The sequence below is a fragment of the Meriones unguiculatus genome, chromosome 3 (assembly GCF_030254825.1).
Source record: "Meriones unguiculatus strain TT.TT164.6M chromosome 3, Bangor_MerUng_6.1, whole genome shotgun sequence".
Classification (NCBI taxonomy): Eukaryota; Metazoa; Chordata; class Mammalia; order Rodentia; family Muridae; genus Meriones; species Meriones unguiculatus.
Window position 1 is genome coordinate 27,463,697 of NC_083351.1, and position 23,360 is coordinate 27,487,056.

The window sequence follows — 23,360 nt, forward strand, 5'->3', positions numbered from 1 at the left end:
CTCCCTTTTGATCTGAGTCGCTCCGTTCTGGGCTGTCACAGTTTAGTAATCCTATTGGGTCACTCTCCCCCCTGGGTTTATGCCCTCCCCCCACGTGCAGTCAGAATCCTGTTTTCATTGCTCTCTCAATTGTCATTTCTCAGGCTCTGCTCCTTGGCCTGGTTTACTTTATGGTGATGGCTCTGTCCTCCTCGCCATCACTCCTGTTTCTGGACAACCCTTTGTTCCCGGGCTTCTTTGTGGTCGTGCCGTTTCCTGGCCAGGTCTTGCCCTTGTCTTGGTTCTGGAGCTGCCTGGCCTTGGGTGTGAGGCATCTCGGTCTTTCGCTCTCCGCCTGCCTTCAAGGTTTTCTCTAGGACCTTCTCCCGCAGCCGCCCAGGCCCAGCCCGTGGCTCCCCCCCTTTGTCCCGGCTGCCGGTGTAGAGCAGCGCCGAGTGGGGCTGCGGCCCAGCCTGGGTCGGCCCGGGGGTCTCCCGGCCGCTGCGGCCCGCCGGGCCTCCTGTCCTGACGTGCGGGGGGCCTCCTGGCGGCGGGCCTCAGGCGTCGGCCGGCCTCTACCGGGCCGCGTTCCGGCCCCGCGGCCCGCCCGGGCGGTGGTCGGCGGCCCGCCCGGCCCAGCAGGCTGCAGCAGCCGCCGGGCTGAGGACGCGCCCGGCGGCGGAGGCGGCGGGCCGAGGGGCGGGGAACCGGCCGGGCCTGGCGCTCCTGACAGGAGGCGCCGCCGCCGCCGTCGCGCCGGGGCGGGCTGAGGGAGGAGCGGAGCGGAGGGGTGGGGAGGCGGAAACGCGAGCCGGGACCGAGCGGGCTGAGGAGCCGAGCGCGACCGCCGGGCCGGGCGAGACGGACGCAGAGCCGAGAGGCAGAGAGCGAGGACGCCGCCGCCGCTGCCGCCGAACCGCACAAAGGCCGAGGCTGGGGCCGCCGCCGCCGCCGCCTCAGCGCGCGGACCCGGAGCCGGCGCCCCCCGGGGCCCGGGCAGAGCGCGGCGCGGGCAGCCATGGCCGGCTACGTGCCGGGTCAGCAGCCGGCCAACCGCAGCCAGGAGAAGGAGTTCGTGCAGGCGTACGAGGATGTACTGGAGCGCTACAAAGGTGAGGCTGGGGCCGGGGCGGCGCCGGCCCGAGCCCGAGGCCCGCGGCGGGGCCGGCTGCAGGTGGGGAGGCGGCCGGGGGACGCGCCCACCCGCGCGGGGCCGGGCCGGGACCGGCGGCCGGCGCCCGGGGCCGGCTCCTGCCGAGTTGAGATAAAGCTCGCGAGCCCTGCTCCCCGGCGGGCGCTCGGCGCTCTCCTGTCTCCGGCCACACTGTTTGCTCTATTATCTGGCCGGATCCGAAGGAGGAGAGAGACGTGGAGCTGGCCCGGGAGAGCGGCTGCCGTGGGACTCCGCGGCGGAGGAGGAGTTGGGCTCCGGGGAGACGCTCTCCCCTTCTCGGTTTCCCGGGGCGAGCTTCCCCGCGGTGGCTCTCCGGGGGTCGCCCGCCCGCTTTTGTCTCCCCGGCTCTCGGAGGAGTCGCGCGGGAGCCGAGGTGGCCGAGCCCCCTCGGGGGTCGTGGGGGTCGGGCGGCCCGCGAGGGTGCAGATCTCGGTGGCGAGGCCTCCCCACCCCCACGGCACCCACCCCACCCCCAGGACTGGGCCTGCCTGGTTGAGGCAGGGGGCTAGATATTATTATTAGTGTGTGTGTGTGTGTGTGTGTGTGTGTGTGTGTGTTTTCCTCCTCTCAGAAATAAAGATTGCTCTCGTAGCTCGGATTTCAGCCCCTGGAGGCTGTCTTGCGAAGCAGTTCAGCGAGTTAATGTCTAACCTCCGCCGAGTGCTCGCAGAGAAAGTTTTGACAGGCCAGCAAGGCTGCGGGCAGCCTTTCCCTAACCGCCCTAGGTGCCCCGAGTGGAAGGCAGGGGGTTGCGTGGCCCTGGAGCCCCAGCTTTGATTTAGCCGTGTGCTCTGGACTGCAGTGTGCGCTTTCCTCGGAGAGGTTGATTTTCCCGGAAACTTCTCAGCCACCCCTGCCCCCCGCTGGGACCCTTGTGACTTTTCCTTCTACCTGAAAGGAGAGAAATGTTCAACCCTTCGGACAGAGGCCAGCATGCTTGTTCACAACACCTACCCAGTCAAGGGAAACTAATGACAAAGCTGTAAAACCCTCTTCCCACCCCTACCCTCTCCTTTTCTGGTGACATTAGAGCTCTACTTGGGAATGCAGCATGGGGGGCGGGGGGGAACAGATGAAATGGTAAAACGGACCCGCTAAGGCTTCTGTTTTTGCTGCATCAGCTTCTGCAAGTAGTCCCGTTTTCCTGCCTGCAGGGAGTTTTCTGTCAGCTCCCCCTCCCCCCGTGGTCCTTCCTTTAAGAAATGGGGATTATTTCAGGGCACAAAGAGGTTAGGCTAGGTTGCTGAACTTTATTGAAAAACTGCCGCTCGCTGAATGGTTCCATTAAGTTTCCTTTCCAGGCTTTTGCTTTGCACTGCTCAGAGGGAGGATACGCTGCGGTTGTCTCTGGCCGTGACGGCTTTCAACCAGCAGAATTAAAACGTAAATAGGAAGAAATCTCAGTACCTCCCTGGGTCGAGTTGCTGGTGGCTCCTAGCTGAAAGGAAGTTGGCCTCCCCTGTTATGGGAAAGAGGAAGCAGGACTTGTTCCTGGATGGGCTACCAGTGTTCAGACTTTCAGCCATCTCATTCAGTTTGGTTTCCTTTGATGGACTTTGTTACAGCGTGTAGAAATTTGATTCTTCTCTGAACACAGGCCTATTTCTTTCTTAAAGGCACCCCCCCTCCCTGAGACAGGGTTTCTCTGTGTAGCCTTGGCTGTTCAGGACAGGCTTTGTAGACCAGGTTGGTCTCAAACTCACAGAGATCGGCCTGATTCTGCCTAGCAGAGTGCTAGGATCACAGACGTGTGCCACTGTGCCTGGTGAAGTCACTTATTTTTAATTCATTTATTTTTTGTGTATGAGTGTTTTGCTTGCATGTATGGCTGTGCATCACATGTGTACCTGATGCCGGAGGACATCAGAAGAGGGCGTTGGATCCCCTGGAACTGCAGTTATGGATAGTTGGGAACCACCATATGGGTGCTGGGAATTGAACCTAGGTCTCTACAAGAGCAACAGGTGCTCTTAACTGCTGAGCAATCTCTCCAGTCCTCATCCTATCAGTCTTAAAGAAAGAAAAAACAAAAAACAAAAAAACCCTTGAGGTTGGAGAGATGGTTCTGCAGAGAAGAACTTGTACTTATCTTGCCGAGGACCAGGATTTAGTTCCCAGCACTAGTGTAGCAGCTTAAGGACATAAACGACCTTTTGCAACTTCAGTTCCAGGGATCTGACAAGCTTCTTTTGGTGTCCTTGTGTACCAGGCACAGATCTAGTACACATAATCCATGCAGGCACACACATACATATAAACAATAATTTTAAACATTTTTGCATTCATGCCTTTAATTCCAGCACCTGGGAGATAGAGGCCGGTAAATCATTGAGTCAAGAGACTAGCCAAGGAATACATAGTGAGACCAAATCTCAAGATAAAAAAGCTACTGGGCAATGGTGGTGGTGCATGCCTTTAATCCTAGCACTTGGGAGGCCCAGGCAGGTGGATCTTTGTGAGTTTGAGGCCAGCCTGGTCTGCAGAGGGAATTTTAGGACAGCCAGAGCTGTTACACAGTGAAACTCTGTTTCAAAGACCAAAATAAATGAATAAATAATTATATATAATAATAGTGTTTTGGAGAGAAATGAGAGAAACTGATATTGCTATTGGCTTCTAGACCTTCATTCTAGGCCCCCAAATTAGTTGCATCCTTGCTGTAATAATTTGAAGAATTATCATGCAAAATAAAGTAGGATTTTCATAGAGAAAGGGAAGTCTTGTCATTCTGGGCTGCATACATGCCCCATGGGCAAGTAATGTGTTTGCAGTGTGGACTGAGGAGAGCTGCTTATAAAGCGACTTTATTAGGAATGGTTGTCAGGATTTTGCAGAACTGCTTGGCAATTGTTACCCTGTGTTGGTAGTGCGCATAGTTTTGGCAGGGCTAGAAGATTTGGCATGGACATAAATGCCCAAGTATCCCAAAGTCTGTTTCAGATAGCTGGCTGATAAACAAGAAGGCTTAGAGAACTAGATGCTAACATTTCAGAGTGGGCAGCGACCAAGAGAATGCCGCCCTCATCAAATGACTATTAAATCTCTATTGCTAGTGTTAGTGTGGGACACTGGAGATACTGGATTATGAATGAGGTCTGGCTCCTGCCCTGGTTACCCATATCTAGTAAGGCAAAGGTACACACGAACAAGTTATTATGAAATGGTGATAAGTGCTGAGGACAAAGATGGTCTCTCTCCTCATGGGAGGGTTGGGCTTTGTCCTTATGTTTGTTTGTTTTGTTCAGGGTCTTACTGTATAACCCTGACACTACCATTCCAGCTTATAGTTTTAAAATTAATTAGCTAATGGATTTGCCTAGTCTCTGCCTAGACTGGGTGTGTAGCTGACGAAGACTTTGAGCTCCCGAATCTCCTGTCTCTATTTCTGAAGTATGCTGGGATTACAGCTAGTACTACCATGCCAGTTCAGAATTAGACTTTGTGTTTTCACAAACTTTTGAAGATTAAAGTCTTCATGTGCCAACATGGGCTAGGAATAAATGGTCACTTGTCAACATGGATAATGTCGACTCTATGGTGCTTACAGACTTCTGCGTTCACTTACGAATTGGAGTTCTTGTTGGCGTTGTATTCACCATGTGCAAGGGTTGAATGCAGCTACGTAGCACTGATGTGTAGCACTGATGTGTAGCTGCAGAAAATAACTACATAGTTACACGTAAGATGCAAGCACACTGAAGCATAAATACACACATACATAAATATATACACACAGACATAGGAACACACACACACACAAACACACACACGCATACACATTCTGACACCTGACAAGACAGTTTGATAGTAGTAAAAAGGCTTTAGATTCAGATTTGGACTCCAGTATAGCTGTGCACTTCTGCTGTATCCCCTAGAAACATTGCTAACTCACTCTTTATCTTTCGATCTTTTATCTGCTAAAATCAGTTAGTGACTTATTGGTATTTATGAGAATATAGACGAGCTGTTGACATATGTTATGCTATCACTGTTTTTAAAATTTTTCACATACACAACATTTTCAAAGCCCTTTCATAGTCATCTTATTTGAGCTTTATAATAAGATCTTATACATGTAGTATTACTAAGACTGGTAAATTTAGGAACAGGGTCTTGTCCAAGCACAGGTTTCACAGCTCTAGATGAGGGTTTACATTGTCACAGAGGAAGTTTTAAAATCAGTACTGACTTCAGTTAATTGAGATAGTTTGTGAAAATGCTAGTAATGCACAATTGTTAGTGTCATTGCTGGCTTTTAGCCTCTGAAGGACAGGTGTGCACTAAAGTACCTTACAATTCTTCAGCTCTGAACCATGGGAAACTTTTTCCACCTTGTTTGCTTGAGGTAGAGTCTTGCTATGTCTGGCCTGGAACTCATTATATAGACCAGGCTTGGCTTAGACTCACAGAAATCCACCTGCCTTTGCCTCCCAAATGCTGGGATTAAAGATGTGCACCTTTCTTATCTCCTTGTTATGGGGAAGTTTTGTGATATGTAAGTCTCTGAGAATTTTATACAAAGTAATGTATTGCAAAATGATGGGATTTTGCTAACACAGTGGAGAGGGTGCACTGAGGATTTGGAATTGCTTACCTGAGTAATGTTTTGAAGAAACCGTTGGTTAAAAGTAAACTCAGTTTCTTAAGTTTTCTTGTAGAACAAAGTCCTGGTGTTGGAGTAGATTGCTTCTAGATAGAACAAAGGATTCATTGCTCCTTCTGGACACTGGCACTATTAGTGCAGAAAGTGAGTCAAGTCCATCTGCTGGGAACTCACAAGCTCTGGCCACACCATGCTGCTGAAGTAATAACGTGTGTGCATGTGCTAGCAGTGCTCATGGAAACTACTGCCTCGGTCCGGGCTGGCCTAGCAAGCGATGTAACGTGGGCCAGGGAGATCCACTAGTGATGGGCTGTTATCCCGCTACTTCTCAGTGCCTCTTCCAGGCCTTAGAGGTCTTGGTGGAAAGAACACTTAAGAGTGTACATCTGGGAACAGAAATGCCCAGGGGTTGAGCCTAGGACCTTCTGTGTACCAAGCAAGTATTGTACCCTTGAGCTACATTTCCAGCCTTTTACATTTTTATTTTTTATTTAATATTTATTTATTTTAAAAGCCTGGCCTTTAGTACTCCATCTTTCTGCCTCAGCCTCCCCAGTGCTGAGATTTTAAGTGAGGTTATAGTTGTGTACCACTATGGATGGCTTCTGTTTTACTTAGGTTTCTATTGCTGTGAAGGGACACCATGACCAATGCAGCTCTTATAAAGGAAAACATTTAATTGGGTCTGGCTTACAGTTTCAGAGGTTTAGTCCATTATCTTCATGGCAGGAAACATGGCAGCATGCAGGCAGACATGGCACTGGAGAAGGAGCTGAGAGTCCTACAGCAGCAGGCAGGAGGAAGAGAACTGGCTTGAGCTTCTGAGACCTCAAAGCCCATCCCCTAGTGACACACCTCCTCTAACAAAGTCATACTTACTCCAGCAAGGCCACACCTAATAGCTCACTCCTTATGAGCCTGTGGGAGCTGTTTTGTTTTGTTTTGTTTTGTTTTTTTCAAACCACTACATTTTCCCTCCTGGTTTTGATCAGAGTTGAAACCTTTTGTCCATTTTCTGCTGGGTGCAGTTATGATTTTCTGGCTTGGACGAGAGAGCCATAGTATGCAAGAATGTTAATTCTAACTTTTTGTGTTAATTTTAATAAAATGTCATTTTTATTAAACTGAGCTTTTCTGTTTGGGATTCCATTACAGGGGGGTCTCTGAGTCTTTGTCTTCAGGTTTAGGGTTGTCCATCATTTGACTTGGCTTGGACACAGAACTATACCTATTGTTACTGTTCACCGTGGGCCTCTGTTGTCTCTGCTGATCTCTGAGCACTTCATCTAGGTTCTCTTTCCTGCCTCTGTGCCTTTCCTTAGGTCTCTTCTTATAATGGCCTCTGTGTGAATCTTTCTGGCTATGTGAATGAATCTTACCTCCTTTATTAAAACTAAAGCACAACATTTGCATCTCCTATGCAGCTTTCTCCTGTCACTCTATCATTCACTGATGGCTTCCTTCTTTTTCTCATGTCTTACAATGGCCACATCACAATTAATCTCTTAATTATATACATATTATAAAAACAACACTTGCATTGTTTCACGCCTTTTAGGATTGTCTCCTTAGTGAAACAATGCTCTGTAGTGTACAAGTGATATGGGTTCTGTTTTTGTGGTTGTCTCATCCGTGTGCCCTACCATTGAGTTACAGCCCCAGCCACAATCATGGGAGCTTTTGTTTGTTTGTTTTTAATAGGTTTTATTTATTTATTATTGGCACAACATTCTGCTTGCTTGGGTGCCTGTGGACCAGAAGAGGGCACCAGATCTCATTTTAGATGGTTGTGAGCCACCATGTGGTTGCTGGGAATTAAATTCAGGACCTTTGGAAGAGCAGACAGTTCTCTTAACCTCTGAGCCATCTCTCCAGCCTCTGTTTGCTTGCTTTTGAGATAGCCAAGGCTGGCCTTGAACTTATTGCTCCTCCTGCTCCTGCCACTCTGAGGCTGGGATTGTAGAGCCACCGCTCTCTTAGGGACTTTGTATATTTCTTGGATATATGGTTGATTGACAGGAATTTCTCTTAAGAGAAGGGGTAGCCATATCACTACCTTCAAGTTATATTCTATAAAAGTGTTCAACTTGAACAATTTGTGGTTCTACTAGGATGCAAAATAAAAAGCCCCACACTTTCTGCCTGTCTTTGTGGCAGTCTGGATTGAATTAGGGAGTATGTTTATATGTTAAGAAAGTTACACACTCAAGCAGGGGCTCTTAATCCAATCTCCTCATTTTGTAGTAACAAATTAGACCTACCACCTGTCACTATAACTGTCATTATAATTCACTATCCATACAACACCAGGACTTTTGGACAAATGAGACTGATGCCATCTTGAGCTTTTATTTTGATTGTGATTCATTTGGAGTGGAGGCAATGTTTTTGTAAACAAACAAACAAACAAAACATGTCATTTAGTTTGTCTAAAAATAAAGTGCATTAAAATTCACTTAAAAAAAGTGTTAAAAAAAAGTGTTCAACTTGGGTTGGGGAAATGACTTGGTAGTAGAAAGCCTTGCCTCACAAGCATCAAGCGTGAAGACAAGGACCAGAGTTCAACCCCTGGGACCCTTGGAAATCTCGCTCTGCTGTGGTGGTACCCTACTGTAATTCCAATGCTCCAGAATGGAGACTGGGGATTCCTGGAGCAAGCTGGCTAGCTAGCCTCATTGCTGAGCTCTGGGTTCACTTGAGAGACCCTGCCTCAGTGAGTACAGTGGAGAGTGATTAAAGAGGACTCCCAGTGGCAGCCTCAGATCTCTAGGTGCCACATGCACACAGGTGGGCACTTGAGTACACAAGTTTGTCCACATATGTGTGAACACACACACACACTTGAATGGATACCACATATACATGAAAAAAGCTCATTTTACAGAAGCAATTATTTCTAATATTTAATGTAGAAAATTATAACATATGGGAAAGCATATATAGAGTTTTCAAAGACAAAGTTTTTTTGGTCTTCAGGTTTTTTGAGACAGGGTTTCTCTGTGTAGCCTTGGCTGTCCTAGGACTCACTCTGTAGACCAGGCTGGCTTCGGACTCACAAAAATTCTCTTGCCTGTGCCTCACTGAGTGCTGGGGTCATAGGTGTGTACCACTGTACCCAGCCAAAGACAAAGTTTTGTGGTTAATACCTTCCACTTGTTCTGGCTGTATAAAATTTCATTACAGTGTAAATCTCTTTGGGTAGAAGCATGCATTTTTCTGTTTTCAAAATTGTTTTGTTTTGTATATCTATGTGTCAGTCATCAGGGATGTTCCAATTATCAGCGATGATTTGGCCAGTAACCTAAGACAAGTTTATTAATTGGCCGGTCATCATCATCTTTTGGACAGGGCTTTGCCAGCTGAACTGCTGGGTTCTGTCTTGCTATAATACCTTTTTGTAGTAATTTTTTGCTCAGAAAGATAAACATTGCTTTGTGTTGATGCAAAGAATAAGCTTGTTTGCCTCTTGGAGTTCACACAGTCTTCAATGCAAAGGAGCGTGTTGATTGAGACATAGGAAGTGATTTTATTTGGCTGTGCTTTTTAGTCAGTCAACAGCAATGAATAAGCCCACTGTATGTCATGTTTTGTTAGTGCCTATAAGAGCTACTGTGTTGGAGCAAGTGGTATTGGGGAGATGGGTGGAACATTTAGAAGCATGGAAAGAATGAGATTAAGATTAGGAGTAGATGTGGGGCAAGGTGGTTCATGCCTGCAATTTCATTGGGTTGAGGAGGGAGGGCTTTAGGGCTTTAAGGCCAGCCTGCGCAGCATAGTAAAACTCTGTCTTAAAAAAAAAAAAATCTTGGTGCATATGGTCCAACTTCATGTAGTGGTTCAGCTCAGCACTAGAGGGACTGAGGCAGGAGTAACCGAAGTTTGAGGACAAACTGAACTACATATCAGCCTAGGCCAGATAAAAAGTTCTGCCTCAACAGAACAAAATAAGACATAGTTCACTCAGTTGTAATTGTCTAGCATGTAGGAGGCCATGGGTTTGCCTCCTAGCCCTTCATAAACTGAGTGTTGTGAGGAATGCCTCAATCTCAGCACTCAGGAGTTGGAAGAAAGATAATCGGAAATTTAAGTCATCCTTAACTACATAGCGAGCTCCAGGCCAGCCTAAGGTGTGTGATACCCTTTCCTCAAACCAAACCAAACCAGACCAGCCCAGACCAGACCAAAATCTAAGGAGCCAAATAAACAAAAAATCCCAACTAACCAACCAAACATACAAACAAACATAACTCACAAACAACTAAGCAGAGAAACAAGTAAAACCAAAGGCTCTATGGGGAAGATGCTTGGTACAGCCTCGGATCCCCACAGTGCACTAATGTGTACAGGTTGCCTGTAATTGAGAGTTGGGATCACTGGAGCAAGCTGGTTAGCAGATCAGTGAGAGATCCTGTCTCAGTGAGTAAGGTGGAGAGATTGAAGAAGACACCCGATGCCAGGCTTCCAAAGCACGTGTGTACACACACACACACAGACACTCAGAGAGAGAAAAAAGAGGTAACTCAGTAGGGAGGAAGCTCAAATGGGAATGGGAAAGCTTGTGCTTTTACTGTGGGCAGGAGTGATGGAGATGTCATGTAAGTGATGGATGAGAGAGAGACTCCACTGTCTAGCAGCCAGTCACCCTTGATTCTAGAGTCTAGAGACTGATGTTGCAGTTGAGTCATGAAACTAGATTAAGAGGTGATAGTTAGAGAGGCTGGAAAGACTGTTCACAAGCACCTGTAATTCCAGTTCCAGGGCAAAGGTACCAGGCCTGTGTGTGGTGTACATACATAGATACATATTCACATACTCTAAAAGTAAATTGAGGGAGAAAGGGGTGTGTGGGGGGGGATTGGCCCTGATGGCACATGCCTTGAATCCCAGCACTCAGGAGGCAGAAGCAGGTGAATGTCTATGAGTTCAAAGTCCCCCCCCAAACACAAAGAGAGACAGACAGAAAAAACAACAAAGACATCAGAGAACTTTGGGGCAGGTGTACTGACTACTTTTAAGGAATTTTAGAAGGCAATAAGATCAATGTTTTATTATTTTAAATTGCATGTGTGTCTATGCCGTGGCTATGTGTACATTCAAGTGCTCGTGGAGATTAGGGTTTTGGATCACCTTGGAGATAGAGGTATAGGGAGTTGTAAGCCATTTGAGATGGGTGCGGGGAACTGAGCTCAGGTCCTTTGCAAGAGGAGTAGGCATTCACTGTCTCTCCATCCCTGACTTTACATTTAGATACTAATGTTGCTTATGGTTTCCTATAAGAGTTTGCCTTCAAAATTAAGAATTAGGGACCTGAGAGATAGCTTAGCAGTTAAGAGCACTCACTGCTCCTCCGGAAAAACCATGTTCTATTCCCAGCACACTCACATTGTGGTTCACAACCATCTCTAACTCCAGTTCCAGGGGATCTGACACTCTTGTGGACTCCTCAGGCACTAGGCACACAAGTGATATACAAACATGCATGCACGCAGGCAAAATACCCAAACACATTAAAAAATAAATAAAAAGGAAGGGAAGAAGGAAAGAAGGAAAGAAAGAAAGAAAGAAAGAAAGAAAGAAAGAAAGAAAGAAAGAAAGAGAAAAAAAGAATTAATTCTCATCCCGGGGCCTCTTTAGAAAGTAACTTCTCTTTCTCTATAAGTATCATGTTTTAAAAGAATTTGACTCCTGAATTTGTAAGATAGGCCTGTGTATTTAAACCCGTCCTGTTTAACCTCTTCTTCTCATTTAAATTATCAAATACTGGTGTCCCATGATACTAGTTATGTTGGTTCTTTTCCTCCTCCTCCTGCTCCTCCTCTTTTTAGTTAGCTTGATGCAAGATAGAGCCTCCTGGGAAGAGGAAACCCCAGTTGAGAAAATGCCTCCATTAGATTGGCCTGTAGGCATGGCTGTGGGTCATTTCTTCATTAATGATTGAGGTGGGAGGGTTAGTCCACTGTAGGCAGTACCACCTGGGTTGATGGTCCCTACTGTATAGGAAAGCAAGCTGAGCAAGCCAGTAAGCAGAGTTCCTCTGCGGCCTCTGCTTCAGTTCCTGCCTCCAGGTTCCTGCCTTGGCTTCCCTTGATGATGGTCTGTATTGGCATATTAATGGACCATATTTATTTGACAGGAACCTGTCAGCCAAATAAACTGTTTCCTCTCCAAGTTGCTTTTGGTCATGTTTTTTTTTTGTTTGTTTGTTTTGTTTTAATTTTTAATTTTTGTTTATTTTTATTTTTATTTTATCACAACATAGAAAACTAGGATACTGATCTACCCATTCTCCTACCAACCTTTCTTGTAATGATTTTAACAATAAATGCCTGACAAGAATTATATAAGAACCTACCAAGTTCCCAATTAAACCTTCTATTTTGCCTTTTTTTGTTTGCTTTGAGATAGGGTTTTCTGCTGTAGCTACCTGGTTCATGTTGGTCTATTACTCTGCAGCTCAGGCTGGCCTGGAACTTGTGGCTATTTTCTTGCCTCAGCCTTCTGAGTGCATGAGTGGAAGCTTTCAGTTCTACCCTGACTTGCTAATTTCCCAGTGTTGGGGGAGTTATTTGGACGACTTGTGTGTTCATCAATAAATACCTATTGAACTTGTATTCTGTACCAGGTAGTAGGCAAAGAGCTGAGGAAACAAAGATCACTGTCCTTGCATCTCTGTGGTCTTAGGTTGAATGGGGGAAGCATTGGTAGCACGACAGTTAGCACCTGTTCTAGAGAGTGTTGTAATGTAAATACATGCTGATGCTATTGCAATGTGGTACCCAGTGTGGCCAAGGTAAGAAGGCAGGCAAGGCCTCTGAGGGAAAGTAAGCTGGGTATTTTCTTAAGGATTTGAGTATCTGGACGAAAAGGTTGGATGAAGAGCATTCTGGGCAGCATACAGAGAGAGATGGGTGAAAGAGTGTAATGAGAGAAGAGAATAGGGTCGAATTGGCCTGTAGGATGTGAGTGAGATAAGCGGAAAACATGGGTAGGCCTAAACTGTTGGCTGGCTTTGTGTGCCATTCTGTAGTTTGGACTTTTTTTGTAAAGGCTCCTGGGAGCATTGAAGGCTTTTAGGCAAGGATGCTGACTAGGTTTTCATTTTAGAAACACTTTCTTTCTGGCAGCAATGTGAAGGAAGATTGGAGAAGGGCAGTAATAGGGACAAGCCAGTTAGGAGTTTGTCACAGTAATGGAGGCAGAGAGTAGGCCATGCAGTACTACTGCAGAGGCTAGACAGAAATGCTCCAGGTCAGGCCTATGTGTTCGATGACTAACTGGATATGGTATCTAATGGAGAAAGAGAAGAACTTAGGCTGACTTGCAGGTCCCTGACTTGGATATCTGGGTGGGTGGTGTCACAAATGAAAATAGGGAGTATAAGCGAAGTGGTTGGTTGCAGTTAAATGGTGGCTGCAAAGGTGCATGAGAAGATTTGGAGTTCTGTGGGGTGAGTTGAGGTCAAGGTTGTAAGTGGTGGTGGCCTCGATGCCGTCAGTAGGCAGCTGGTGGTCTAGAATGTGGAATGCAGAACAATGGATGAGGCAGGTACAGGACCAGCCTAATCAAAGCTATTGGTTAGAGAGTGGTATACAGTGGAAGAGGTTGGAAACAAAAACACCCTCCCTAAGGAGGATGTTTTCTGGAGATCCTTGGGAAGAAATTGTTAGCGAAAAGGGAGAGGCTAGAGAATTAGGAGAGATCTAAGAGAAGTTTCTAGGAGGATGTGGTGTGGAGGGCGTGTCTCACAGTGTCAGATTATGTGGAGATTAAAGCAGAGGTGAGCTGTAGGTGTGTAATATACAGGTCACTTTTACTCAGGCATTTTTAGTGGAGGTGTGGAAAGTGAGTGCAGAAGCACTGAGCTTTGAGAGTTGGGACTTCCTCTCCTTCAGAGGAAAGTGGCCTTTAAAAGAGGTGGATGAGAAAAAATTAAAAAAAAAAAGAGTTGGATGTATAATAGAGATCTATTTATTTACTTAATATCTATTAAGAGTCTCTGTAGGTCAGACTGGTCTTGATTTTGTGATGGTCCTCTTGCCCCCAAATATTGGGATTACAAGCATAAGCCACCAACCCCACCCCCTACTCCATGATGCAGGGTTTCTCTGTGTAGTCCTGGCTGTCCTGGAACTCACTCTGTAGACCAGACTGGCCTCCAACTCAAGAGATCCACTTGCACCTGCCTCTGCCTCCTGCGTGTGCCATCATGCTCAGCTTTGCTTAGCTTTTTGCCTGGCCTTTTTTATTGGAATGTTGGTGAGACGTGAGAATGCCCAAGTGCTGTTTGGAAAGAGCCAGGAGAGGAGAGACTGAATGATATTTAAAGAAGGGAGACAAGCTTGGAGCATAGGATCTAGTGAGAACAAAACAAAATAATCTCATATGCACACACATACACACGTGCCTTTAGAAGATCAGACGGAGGTAAGAATGCAGGTTATTGAACTGGCTGTTAAGAGGGATAAAAACTTTAAGGAATTTCTATTGATCCTCTCTGAGAAGTGGGATTTGATGCCATTTATGAAGAGAATCAAGAGAGAAGGGTATTGGGGAATAGGCATTCTCTCTCCTCTTTTTCCCTCCTCCTTCCTTCTCTCTCTCTCCTCCTTCTTCCCCCTCCTTCTCTCTCTCCCTCCCTCTCCCTTCCTCCTTCCTTCCTTTCCTTCCTCCCTTTCTCTCTCACATACACACACATATGCCTTTTCTCTATCTGCAGAAGCATTTTTTTTTTTTTTGAGACAGAGTTTTTCTGAGTAGCCTTGGCTATCCTAGACTCGCTTTGTAGCCCAGGCTAACCTGGAACTCATAGCGATCCACCTGCCTCTGCCTCCCTGAGCCCTGGGATTAAAGGAGTATGCTACCACGACCGGCAATCTTTAACCTAGATACTGAGGGAGACATATAAACTGGTTTAGGATCAGAGATATTTCTAGCATAGTTTTTTTTTTTTTAAATATGTGTGTATGTATGTCTGTATGTAGGTATGTGCACATGAATGTCCACGAACACACAGAAGAGGGGATCATATTTCCTAGAACTGGAGTTAAGCAGTTTGTACTCTTAACTGCTGAGCCACTTCTTGCACCCTCCAGTATATGTTTGAAGCATAAATAAAAGATTCTTGTAAAAAAAAAAAAAACAAAACTTTTGTACCTTGAACAAAATGTTTTGCTCTTTCTGGGAAGAAGCTATATCTGTAATTTTTGTATTTTAGGCCAGTTAAGTGCTGTGCAGAAACCGTTTCTTTTCTGTATGAATTAATTTGGTGGCTAGGGGCTTTTGTCTTTTTGAGGTGCTGCTGGTTTAACCCATGGCCTGTGTAAGTGCTGGGTGAGCCTTCTGTCACTGAACTATATTCTCAGCCCCCGACAAAGATGTTTTACTCTTGACACAGAGAGGAAGGGCCCTTCTTACCTGTGGTCTTTAATCTCTCTCACTTCTAGTGCAGAATGCTGCAGGATTCATTGGTTTGGAAACCTCCAGGCGCAGCTTCTACATAAACCTCATAGTCTAGCCCACTACTCAGGCTGTTGAGTTTAGAAACACTTGTATTTGCGCTCTGAAGATTAAGGCCTTAGTATAGTCCATTCCATTTGTACCAGGCCTTTGAAGACCTTGGTTCTTTGCAAGGCTAGACAGAGGGGCAATTGTGGAAGATACAGCTTCTTTCTTGTTTGTTTTGGCAGGCTGGCAGTGGACATGATGGGTTTGTTCTCGTGACTCAGAGCTCTCTGCCATACCTTAGCAAGTTCAGTATAATCACCACCTTTCAGGTGCTGGCGATGTCCTTCAGTCAGTTTGACCTTTATATTCAAAAGAGGTATCAGGTTCCCTTGTCCTCTACTTGCATTTTTTTTTTTTTTCACCTTTAGTCTGGTATAGAGGTTATTTCCTGGTACTTTAGGCCTACTTCAGAATTCATTTAAGTCTCAACTCCTTTTGGCACATCTCATGACTTTTTGACTGTTAATTGGCATGTTCTCCACAGCGTTGCTTGCTTTCTACACCTTTTTTGTAAATTTGGACTCTGTATCAGATAAGCGCTGATGTGAGTCACTCCACTAATTTAGAGAATCTTTGATCTTGTTTCAGTCCCTAGCTTGATTTATCCTGTTGACTTTCTGCCCTAGAAGAGGTGTGTGTGTACCTGTGTGCCCTTGGCTCTGGCTTCATGTGTTGCTGCACACCGTCTACTCTCAGAGATACCATTTAACATATATAGATTCCCCCAGAATTCTTGTTATCACTGTCAGCAACTAGAACTCTCAAGAGCTTATCAGATGTAATTTAATATATGACACTGAATAGTAAAGTTCATAAACCCTTTCTCTGCCTTCAGGGTGTTTATAGTATATAATAGCTATTACATATGACAAAAATAATAACCATGTAAGAGATAAACAAATGATGGTTACCCCTCACTTAGCTTATTTACCCCTCACTCCATACTTACAGTAGATGTCTTAGAAACAGACAATAGGGATATAGGGTGATGGCCCAGTCAGTAAACTGTGGTCACACAAACACAAGGACCCGCGTTTAATGTCTGCTACATATAAAAAGCCAGGCTCTGTGGTGGTACTCCTGTAATTCAGCCCTGGGAGGAGGAGAAGAGAGGGCTCCTTGTGCTTGCTAGCCAGCCAGGCTGTCTGAATTAGTGACCTCCCAGCTAAGTGAGAGACCAAGTCTCTAAAAGTAAGGTGAAACATGATTAAGAAAAATGCATGATGACAATCTCTGGCCTCCACGTGCTTGTACACAAACATACAAACATGCTCACATGCATATGTATGTTCATATAAGAATAGGTACACATAGACACAAACACAGAACCACAAAACCCACACTTAGTTAAACAGGGAGACATACAGAAACAACAGCTTCTTCTGTCCAACCCATGGCCCTGTCTAATGTCTAATGTCCTTTTAGGACCTTTTAGCTACACACACACACACACACACACACACACACACACACACACAGGTATATAGATGGATAGATAGATACTTTTTTTTTTCCCTATATTACTGGGACAGAATCCTAGTGCGGCTCTTACTCTACAGCCTGTGGCTGAAGAGGTAGGCTCCAGTTTCCAGCATGAGAACACCTGGAGTGCTTGGCTTCTTTGGTATAATTATTTGTAACACGAGGATGATCATCCTAGACCTAGGATAAACACTTGTGTGCTCACAAACTCCCTTTGCTGAGGATTGGTGAAGGCTACTTCATCTTGAGCATGGATGTCAGTGTTGGCTCAGAAGAAGCTGGCCTGGCCTATGCCACCCCTCCAGGAAAATAGCAGGTTCAGTTCCAGTCCTTGTTGGTTATTTGTACAAATAACCAACAAGGACTAGGGCCAGTGAGATGTCTCAGTTGTAAATGCACTTGCCACTGAGCCTGATGCCCTGAGTATGATCCTAGAACCTGCATGATTGAAGGAGGGAACTGACTGCAACTAGTTGTACTTGGACCTCCATATGTGTGCTGTGCCCTCTGTCCCCATATAAATAAATGTAAGTTCAGAAAACAGAAAACAGGGACTAGACTAATTGAGGTGATTTGAGATCCTTGTATGTCTCAGAGGACTGACTTGTTATTTTTTGTTAGTACTATTATTATTATGTTATGATAGCAGTCAGGTGATGTTGCCTTTATTAGGAAGAATACAGAAATGCCGGGGGCCAGAATTTCTCTATATCCCTCATTTGGGAGAAGCAGACAGAGAGCAGTCCTTCTTTCTTGAATTATTCTATAGGTTTCTAGGAAAGGGTAAGGTGGAAGAGGAAAGTCTAGGCCCTGGCATGAATTAGTCTTTGTGAAGAGATATGGACCGAGTTCTGGTGTAGCTGCAGCTCAGGTTCTGTATTACAGGGCTAAGGGAACTAACAAAGGCAGAAGCAGTGTGTGTGGTTTTGGCTTTGCTTAATACGGTAAGAGCAGAACTTAAGTGCCAACACATTCTCGCCCTCCTCCCCTTCCCGAGACAGGGTCTCTTCTATGTATCCTCAGCTATTCTGGAACTCACTATAGGACCAGGCTGGCCAGGAATTCACAGAGATCCACCTGCCTCTGCCTCTTGTGTGCTGGGATTAAAGGCCTGCATCACCACTCAGCTTCTTTTTCTTTATTACATCTTGTTTCCTGACTTTGAAATTGCTATGGTTCCAGGGGCTTTATTTGTTTATTTATTTAAATAAACTTTATTTGTTTATTTATTTAAAGATTTATTTATTATTGATATACAGTATTCTGGCTGCCTGTATGCCAACAGGCCAGAAGAGGGCACCAGAACTCATTATTGATGGTTATGAGCCACCATGTGGTTGCTGGGAATTGAACTGAGGACCTTTGGAAGAACAGCCAGTGCTCTTGTCTTCTGAGCCATCTCTCCAGCCCCCATCTTGGCTTACTTAATGGGTCCTAGGCAAGTTAGGATTACAGAGAGACCTAGCATCAAAACACCTTAGATAGACAGATAAATAGCTAGCTAGCTAGCTAGCTAGTACAAGAATTTCAGTTTGGGAATAAAAAAAAAAAAAAAAAAAAAAAAACAACAAAACTTTAGAAACATGGCTGTGGCCAGGATAGTGGGTATTTGTAGAGGCATCTCTGTTCCTGAAGGCTGCCATCTCCCTAATTAATCCCAAAACCCCTGCTTACTTGTGGTTTTCTCTTTGTTGCTTAAGAACACATCAAATGTCACATCTTTTCTCTAGTGTAAATTACTTTATGCAATATTGTCAAGGAAAAAATTAGAAGAATTTTTTGATGACTCAGAGAACTGGAGGTATGAAAAAGTCAAATTTGGAGCTTCATGAACCTTCCAGCAGCTAATGAACAAAAGCAACGAAGATACACACAAACATTGGTCTGTCTTACTATAGGAAAGACACATGCTTCTCGCTCTAGAGCTGGAGGCCTAACAGAGATCACCAAGGCCAGAGCGGTTAGAAAAGGTTGTTGATTCCATGGGTACCTTGGATAAAATTGTCCTGGAGAGGGAAGATGCTTTACGACCAATCAAGAAAAAGCAAGACCTAGTGCTTAGAGAAGGGACATCTTAGGATAAATCAGCTGGCACAAATTCAAGCAGTGGCCTATACCTTTGTACCTGAATAAAAGATACAACAGGAATGGACTTTTTGCGATGCCTTATGTGAATTGCTTTGTCAGACTTGAGTAACAAACCCACATTGAAGCAAGAAAGAAAAGTTTATGGAAGGCCAGAAGTCAGGCATTATCTAAGATGACATCCAGAAGTATGGTTTCATGTTCTTGCAGCACAGCCTGCATTCTGATGTTTGGTAAGCAGCTTAGAAAGCAATGCCCTTGGGCAGGCAGTGGTGTCCCACCCTTCGAGCCTAGCACTCAGGAGGCAGAGGCAGGCGGATGTCTACAGAGTGAGTTCCAGAGCAGCCTGGGCTACACAGAGAAACCCTGTTTAGGAGTGGCGGCAGGCTGGGCTATTCTTGTTAAAAATAAACAAAACATAACCCAAAACAAACAAGGTTAACCCTTCTCCTTAAAAGTGGAGATATGGGCTGGAGAGATGGCTCAGTGGTTAAAAGCACTGTCTGCTCTTCCAAAGGACCTGGGTTCAATTCCCAGCACCCACATGGGAGCTCACAACTGTCTGAAACTCCATGTCCAAGGGGTCTGACACTTTCACATTAATGTACAAAAAACAAAAAACAAAAAATTAAAAGTGGAGATATTTGCTTACAAGCTCTAATTATCCCTTAGAAGCTCTTGGAAGAGTACCTGGTATAACAAGTGTAAATTCTGGTCACTTTTGTTCCTGATAGGGAGGAGACATGTAAGGACATAGTAACTCAGGCTCATGCAGCTCTTAGTGAAGTCAGCTTTCTTCCCCGTGTGAATAATTGTTGAGGCAGAGTCTATCTGTGTAGCCCACCCTGGTCTTGAACTGATGATCCTCCAACCCTAACCTTTTTAACTGTGTGGGGTCACAGATCTGTGCTGTTATCCTCAGATTTAAAGAAAACTAATCAAAACAATGTTTATACACTTATGGACCTGGAGAGATGGCTCAGTAGTTAAAAATACTAGCTGCTCTTTCAGAAAACCAGGTTCGGTTCCCAGCACCTATAAGCCTTACAACTATGAATAACTTCAGTTCCTAGGGATCCAGCACCCTCTTCTGGCCTCCGTGGACACCAGGCATGCATGCAATGTAGTTACACACTTGGAGACAAAAAAAGTTCATGCATATAAAATAAAATAAACCTTTAAAAATAAGAAGTTTGTAAAACCAAAAAATAAAAAAATTACCTCTCTCTGTGCTTGCGTGTGCATGTGTGAGTGAGTGAATGTGGCTGTGCATGTGAGAGAAGAGAGAGAGGGTGTGGGCATGAACATTCCACAGCTGGTTTTTGGAGACCAGAGGACAACTTTCAGGACTATTTTGCCTGCTCCTTGTTTTGTTTTCTGTTTATTGCATACTCCAGGCTGACAGCTCTGCCTACCTTATGGGTGATTATCTTGTTATCTCTCATCTGGCTTTAGGAGCACTGTGATTGTAGCCACCACATCTGGCTTTTTTCATGGTTTCTAGAGATTGGCTTGTGTAGGTAATGCTTTTACCTGCTAAACCACCTTCCTGGCCCAATGGTTTTATTGTTTTTGTTTTTAAATGAGGCTGTGTTTAATCACAGTTCCTTATGTGACTTGATATTAATGTGTATTATGAGTGTATATTCCTATGAGCAGGAGAGGGTGAAGAAAAAGCTAGGAAGCCATTGTCTGTTGAATTCTGACTGGGAACAAATATTCTATCATCACAAACCACATCCCATGACAAGCCAACAACACAGTAGGTTTTACTGCCGAGGAAACAAAGTTAAGAACCTAAAGAACAGCCAAGTCTGGTGGCGCATGCCTGTGATTCCAGCACTCTGGGAGGGAGAGGCAGGTGGATCTCTGAGTTTGAGGCCAGCTTTGTCAGCTACAAAGCAAGACAAGCCGAGGCTACACAGAGAATCCCTGTCTCGAAAAACCACACACACACACACACACACACAGAGAGAGAGAGAGAGAGAGAGAGAAAGAGAGAGAGAAAGAGAGGGAAAGACAGAGAGAACTATTAACTTCCCTGAGGGTCTCACAGCCAGTTAATGATTGAACTGGCTTTTCGTTCTAGTCTGATTAACCCCACTTGGCAGTGGACCCTTTTACCTTAAGTCACAACATACATTTTGGATTTGTGGTCTGAGTTGCTTTTAGATTTTCATGTCAGATAACTCTGGAAAAGTCTGACCTGAAAACTACTAAAGTAGACTGCAGAAATTGTTTACTTTAAGAGAACCCTGTGGAGCAGTAGTAGGTCTATAGAGAGGAGACTGTAGGGCTCCTGAGACAGAAAAATAATCTCAGCTATACACACGTACACTTAGTTAGAGCAGCATACTTTAAACTGTAGACTTCCTTTAGAAAGGTGGTTATGGGGGCTGGAGAGATGGCTCAGAGGTTAAGAGCACTGGCTGTTCTTCCCAGAGGTTCTGAGTTCAGTTCCCAGCAACCACATGGTGGCTCACAACCATCTATAGTGAGATCTGGTGCCTTCTGGTGTGCAGAGGTACATGCAGACAGACATATTCATAATAAATAAACATTAAAAAAAAAAAAAAAAGAAAGGTGGTTATGATCTGGTGCGCAGAGTCACTTCTGAGCGTGTTTGGTAGTGAGTGCTCTTCAGCACCAAGAGAAAAACCAAAACTGTCAAGAGATGTGGAACAGGTAGAGTGGGAAAGGACTGAGACCAGCTGAAACTAGCTGTTTCGTAGTAAGTAGGCAGATCCTAATTACCTGTGTTGCTCAGAGACCTGAACTGAGAGTTGGGGTGGGGTTAGGCCATTCTCTTTATCTTTGGAGTTTTTCATTAGCTGATCACAGAGATCAGGGTGTGGTTAGAGACTCAGGAAGAGGAGGAGGGGTCACAGAAACAATAATTTGGCTTTGGCTGGTAGTCAGGTAGTGGTGGGCCAGGGGCCAGCAGCACTTGCAACACCCAGGATCTTGTTAGAGCTGCAGAGTCTTTGACCTCGCTGCAGGTTGTTAAATTTGTCTTCATTATAGATTCTCCAGAGATTGAGTCTGTGCACATGAAGGTTTAAGAAAGATCAGGTTTATGATTAATTGTTTAGTGCAAAAGTTTTAAGAATCTGGCATACCTGGTATTTAAAGTTGTTTTCACTAGTTACTCACTAACTTTGTTCCTTTGATCATAGGGATGGAACCCAATGCTTTCTGTATGCTGGGCAAATGCTATGCCACTCATAGGGGTATTGAAGAGAGTAAATGAAATATGGGTAAATTCATATGCTCTAGATTTAATGGAATTTGTAACATAGAAATAGCTAGTGCTAATACTAGTAACAGAATTGGGCAAACTTACAGGAAGAATCCTATCTTCCTCTCTTCTCTCTTATAAAACTGTGCTAGTATGTCCATACACAGGGTTTCACTGTATAGGCCTGGCTGTCCTGGAGCTTACTCTGTAGACCAGGTTGGCCTCAGACTTAAAGATCTGCCTGCCTCTGCCTCCTGAGTGCTGGGATTAAAGGCTTTACATATTTATTTTTACTTTATGTGTATGGATCTCTGATTTCCAGGCTTTAAATATTTACTTCTATTCTGTGTGTGTGGATGTTTTGCCTGGGGCGGTCAGAAGAGGACATCAGATCCCCTGGGATTAGTGCTCCAGATGTTATGAGTGGCCATGTGGGTTGATGCTGGGACTTGAACCCTGGCCCTCCTGAAGAGCAGTCAGTGCTCTTAACCTCTGAGCCATCTCTTCAGCCCTTCCCTTTTATTTTTTATTTATTTTTTTGGTTTTTTGAGACAGGGTTTCTCTGTGTAGCCTTGGCTGTCCTGGACTCGCTTTGTAGACCAGGCTGGCCTTGAACTCCCTAACATTATTTAATGCTTGTTGAGGCAGCTGTGGCAGGTGAAACACACAGCAGTTATTATTGTGTTCAGCCCTTTATGTATTTATGAATTCAGCCCATAGAGCAGCCATGTGAACTAAGGCTTGTGTCTGTTTTCACAAGAGAAAACAGAGCAGAGAGGCTAAACGAACATGCTCACATAGCCAGTAAAGGAGCAAGCCAAGAAGTAAACTGAGAGGCTCTGATTTGTCCGTCTGTGTTCTATTTTCATTGCTCTCAAAACAAAACAAAAACCCTAGAAAACAGAAAACATTGGTTCCAACTTTTCTTTTGGTCTTTACTGTAAAACTGGAATAAGATAAGTTCTGTTCTCTAGGAGCCGGATGTGGTGCACACCTTTAATCCCAGCACTCCACAGGCAGAGGCAGGTAGATCTCTGTGAGTTCCAGGACAGCCATGGCTACAAAGAAAAACCCTGCCTCACAAAAACAAAACCCCAAACAAAATATCTGTTCTCCTCCTCCTCCTCTTCTTTTCCTCCTCTTCTTCTTCTTTTGCTTTTGTGACAGACTTACTATGTACTCATAGATCCACCTACCTGTGCCACAGAGTGCTTGGATTAAATGTGTCTGCCATTATACCAGTCTTTTTAATTTAATATTAAAAACTAACTTTTTAAAGTTAGTATTAAAAATTA

The 23,360-nt window shown here is 44.9% G+C and overlaps 1 protein-coding gene, 1 non-coding gene and 1 pseudogene across 13 annotated transcripts in view; all 3 read left to right on the top strand.

The window, feature by feature from the left end:
* Macf1 (microtubule actin crosslinking factor 1) overlaps positions 1 to 23,360 on the top strand; it is a 345,150-nt gene that overhangs the window by 19,907 nt on the left and 301,883 nt on the right. Inside the window, exon 1 of one of the 12 annotated variants that reach the window (XM_060379624.1) lies at positions 790 to 1,091. The exons of the other annotated variants lie outside the window; for them this stretch is intronic. Within the exon in view, the coding sequence (XP_060235607.1) occupies positions 998 to 1,091 (94 nt within the window). The 5' untranslated portion in view covers positions 790 to 997. Of the gene's footprint in view, positions 1 to 789; positions 1,092 to 23,360 lie in introns of those variants that run through there. 12 annotated transcript variants of the gene reach the window in all.
* LOC132653318 (small nucleolar RNA SNORA31) lies at positions 7,820 to 7,939 on the top strand. The gene has a single exon (XR_009591087.1). It is a non-coding gene; the product is annotated as a small nucleolar RNA SNORA31 (small nucleolar RNA).
* Positions 13,289 to 23,351, top strand: LOC132653232 (large ribosomal subunit protein uL29m-like; annotated as a pseudogene).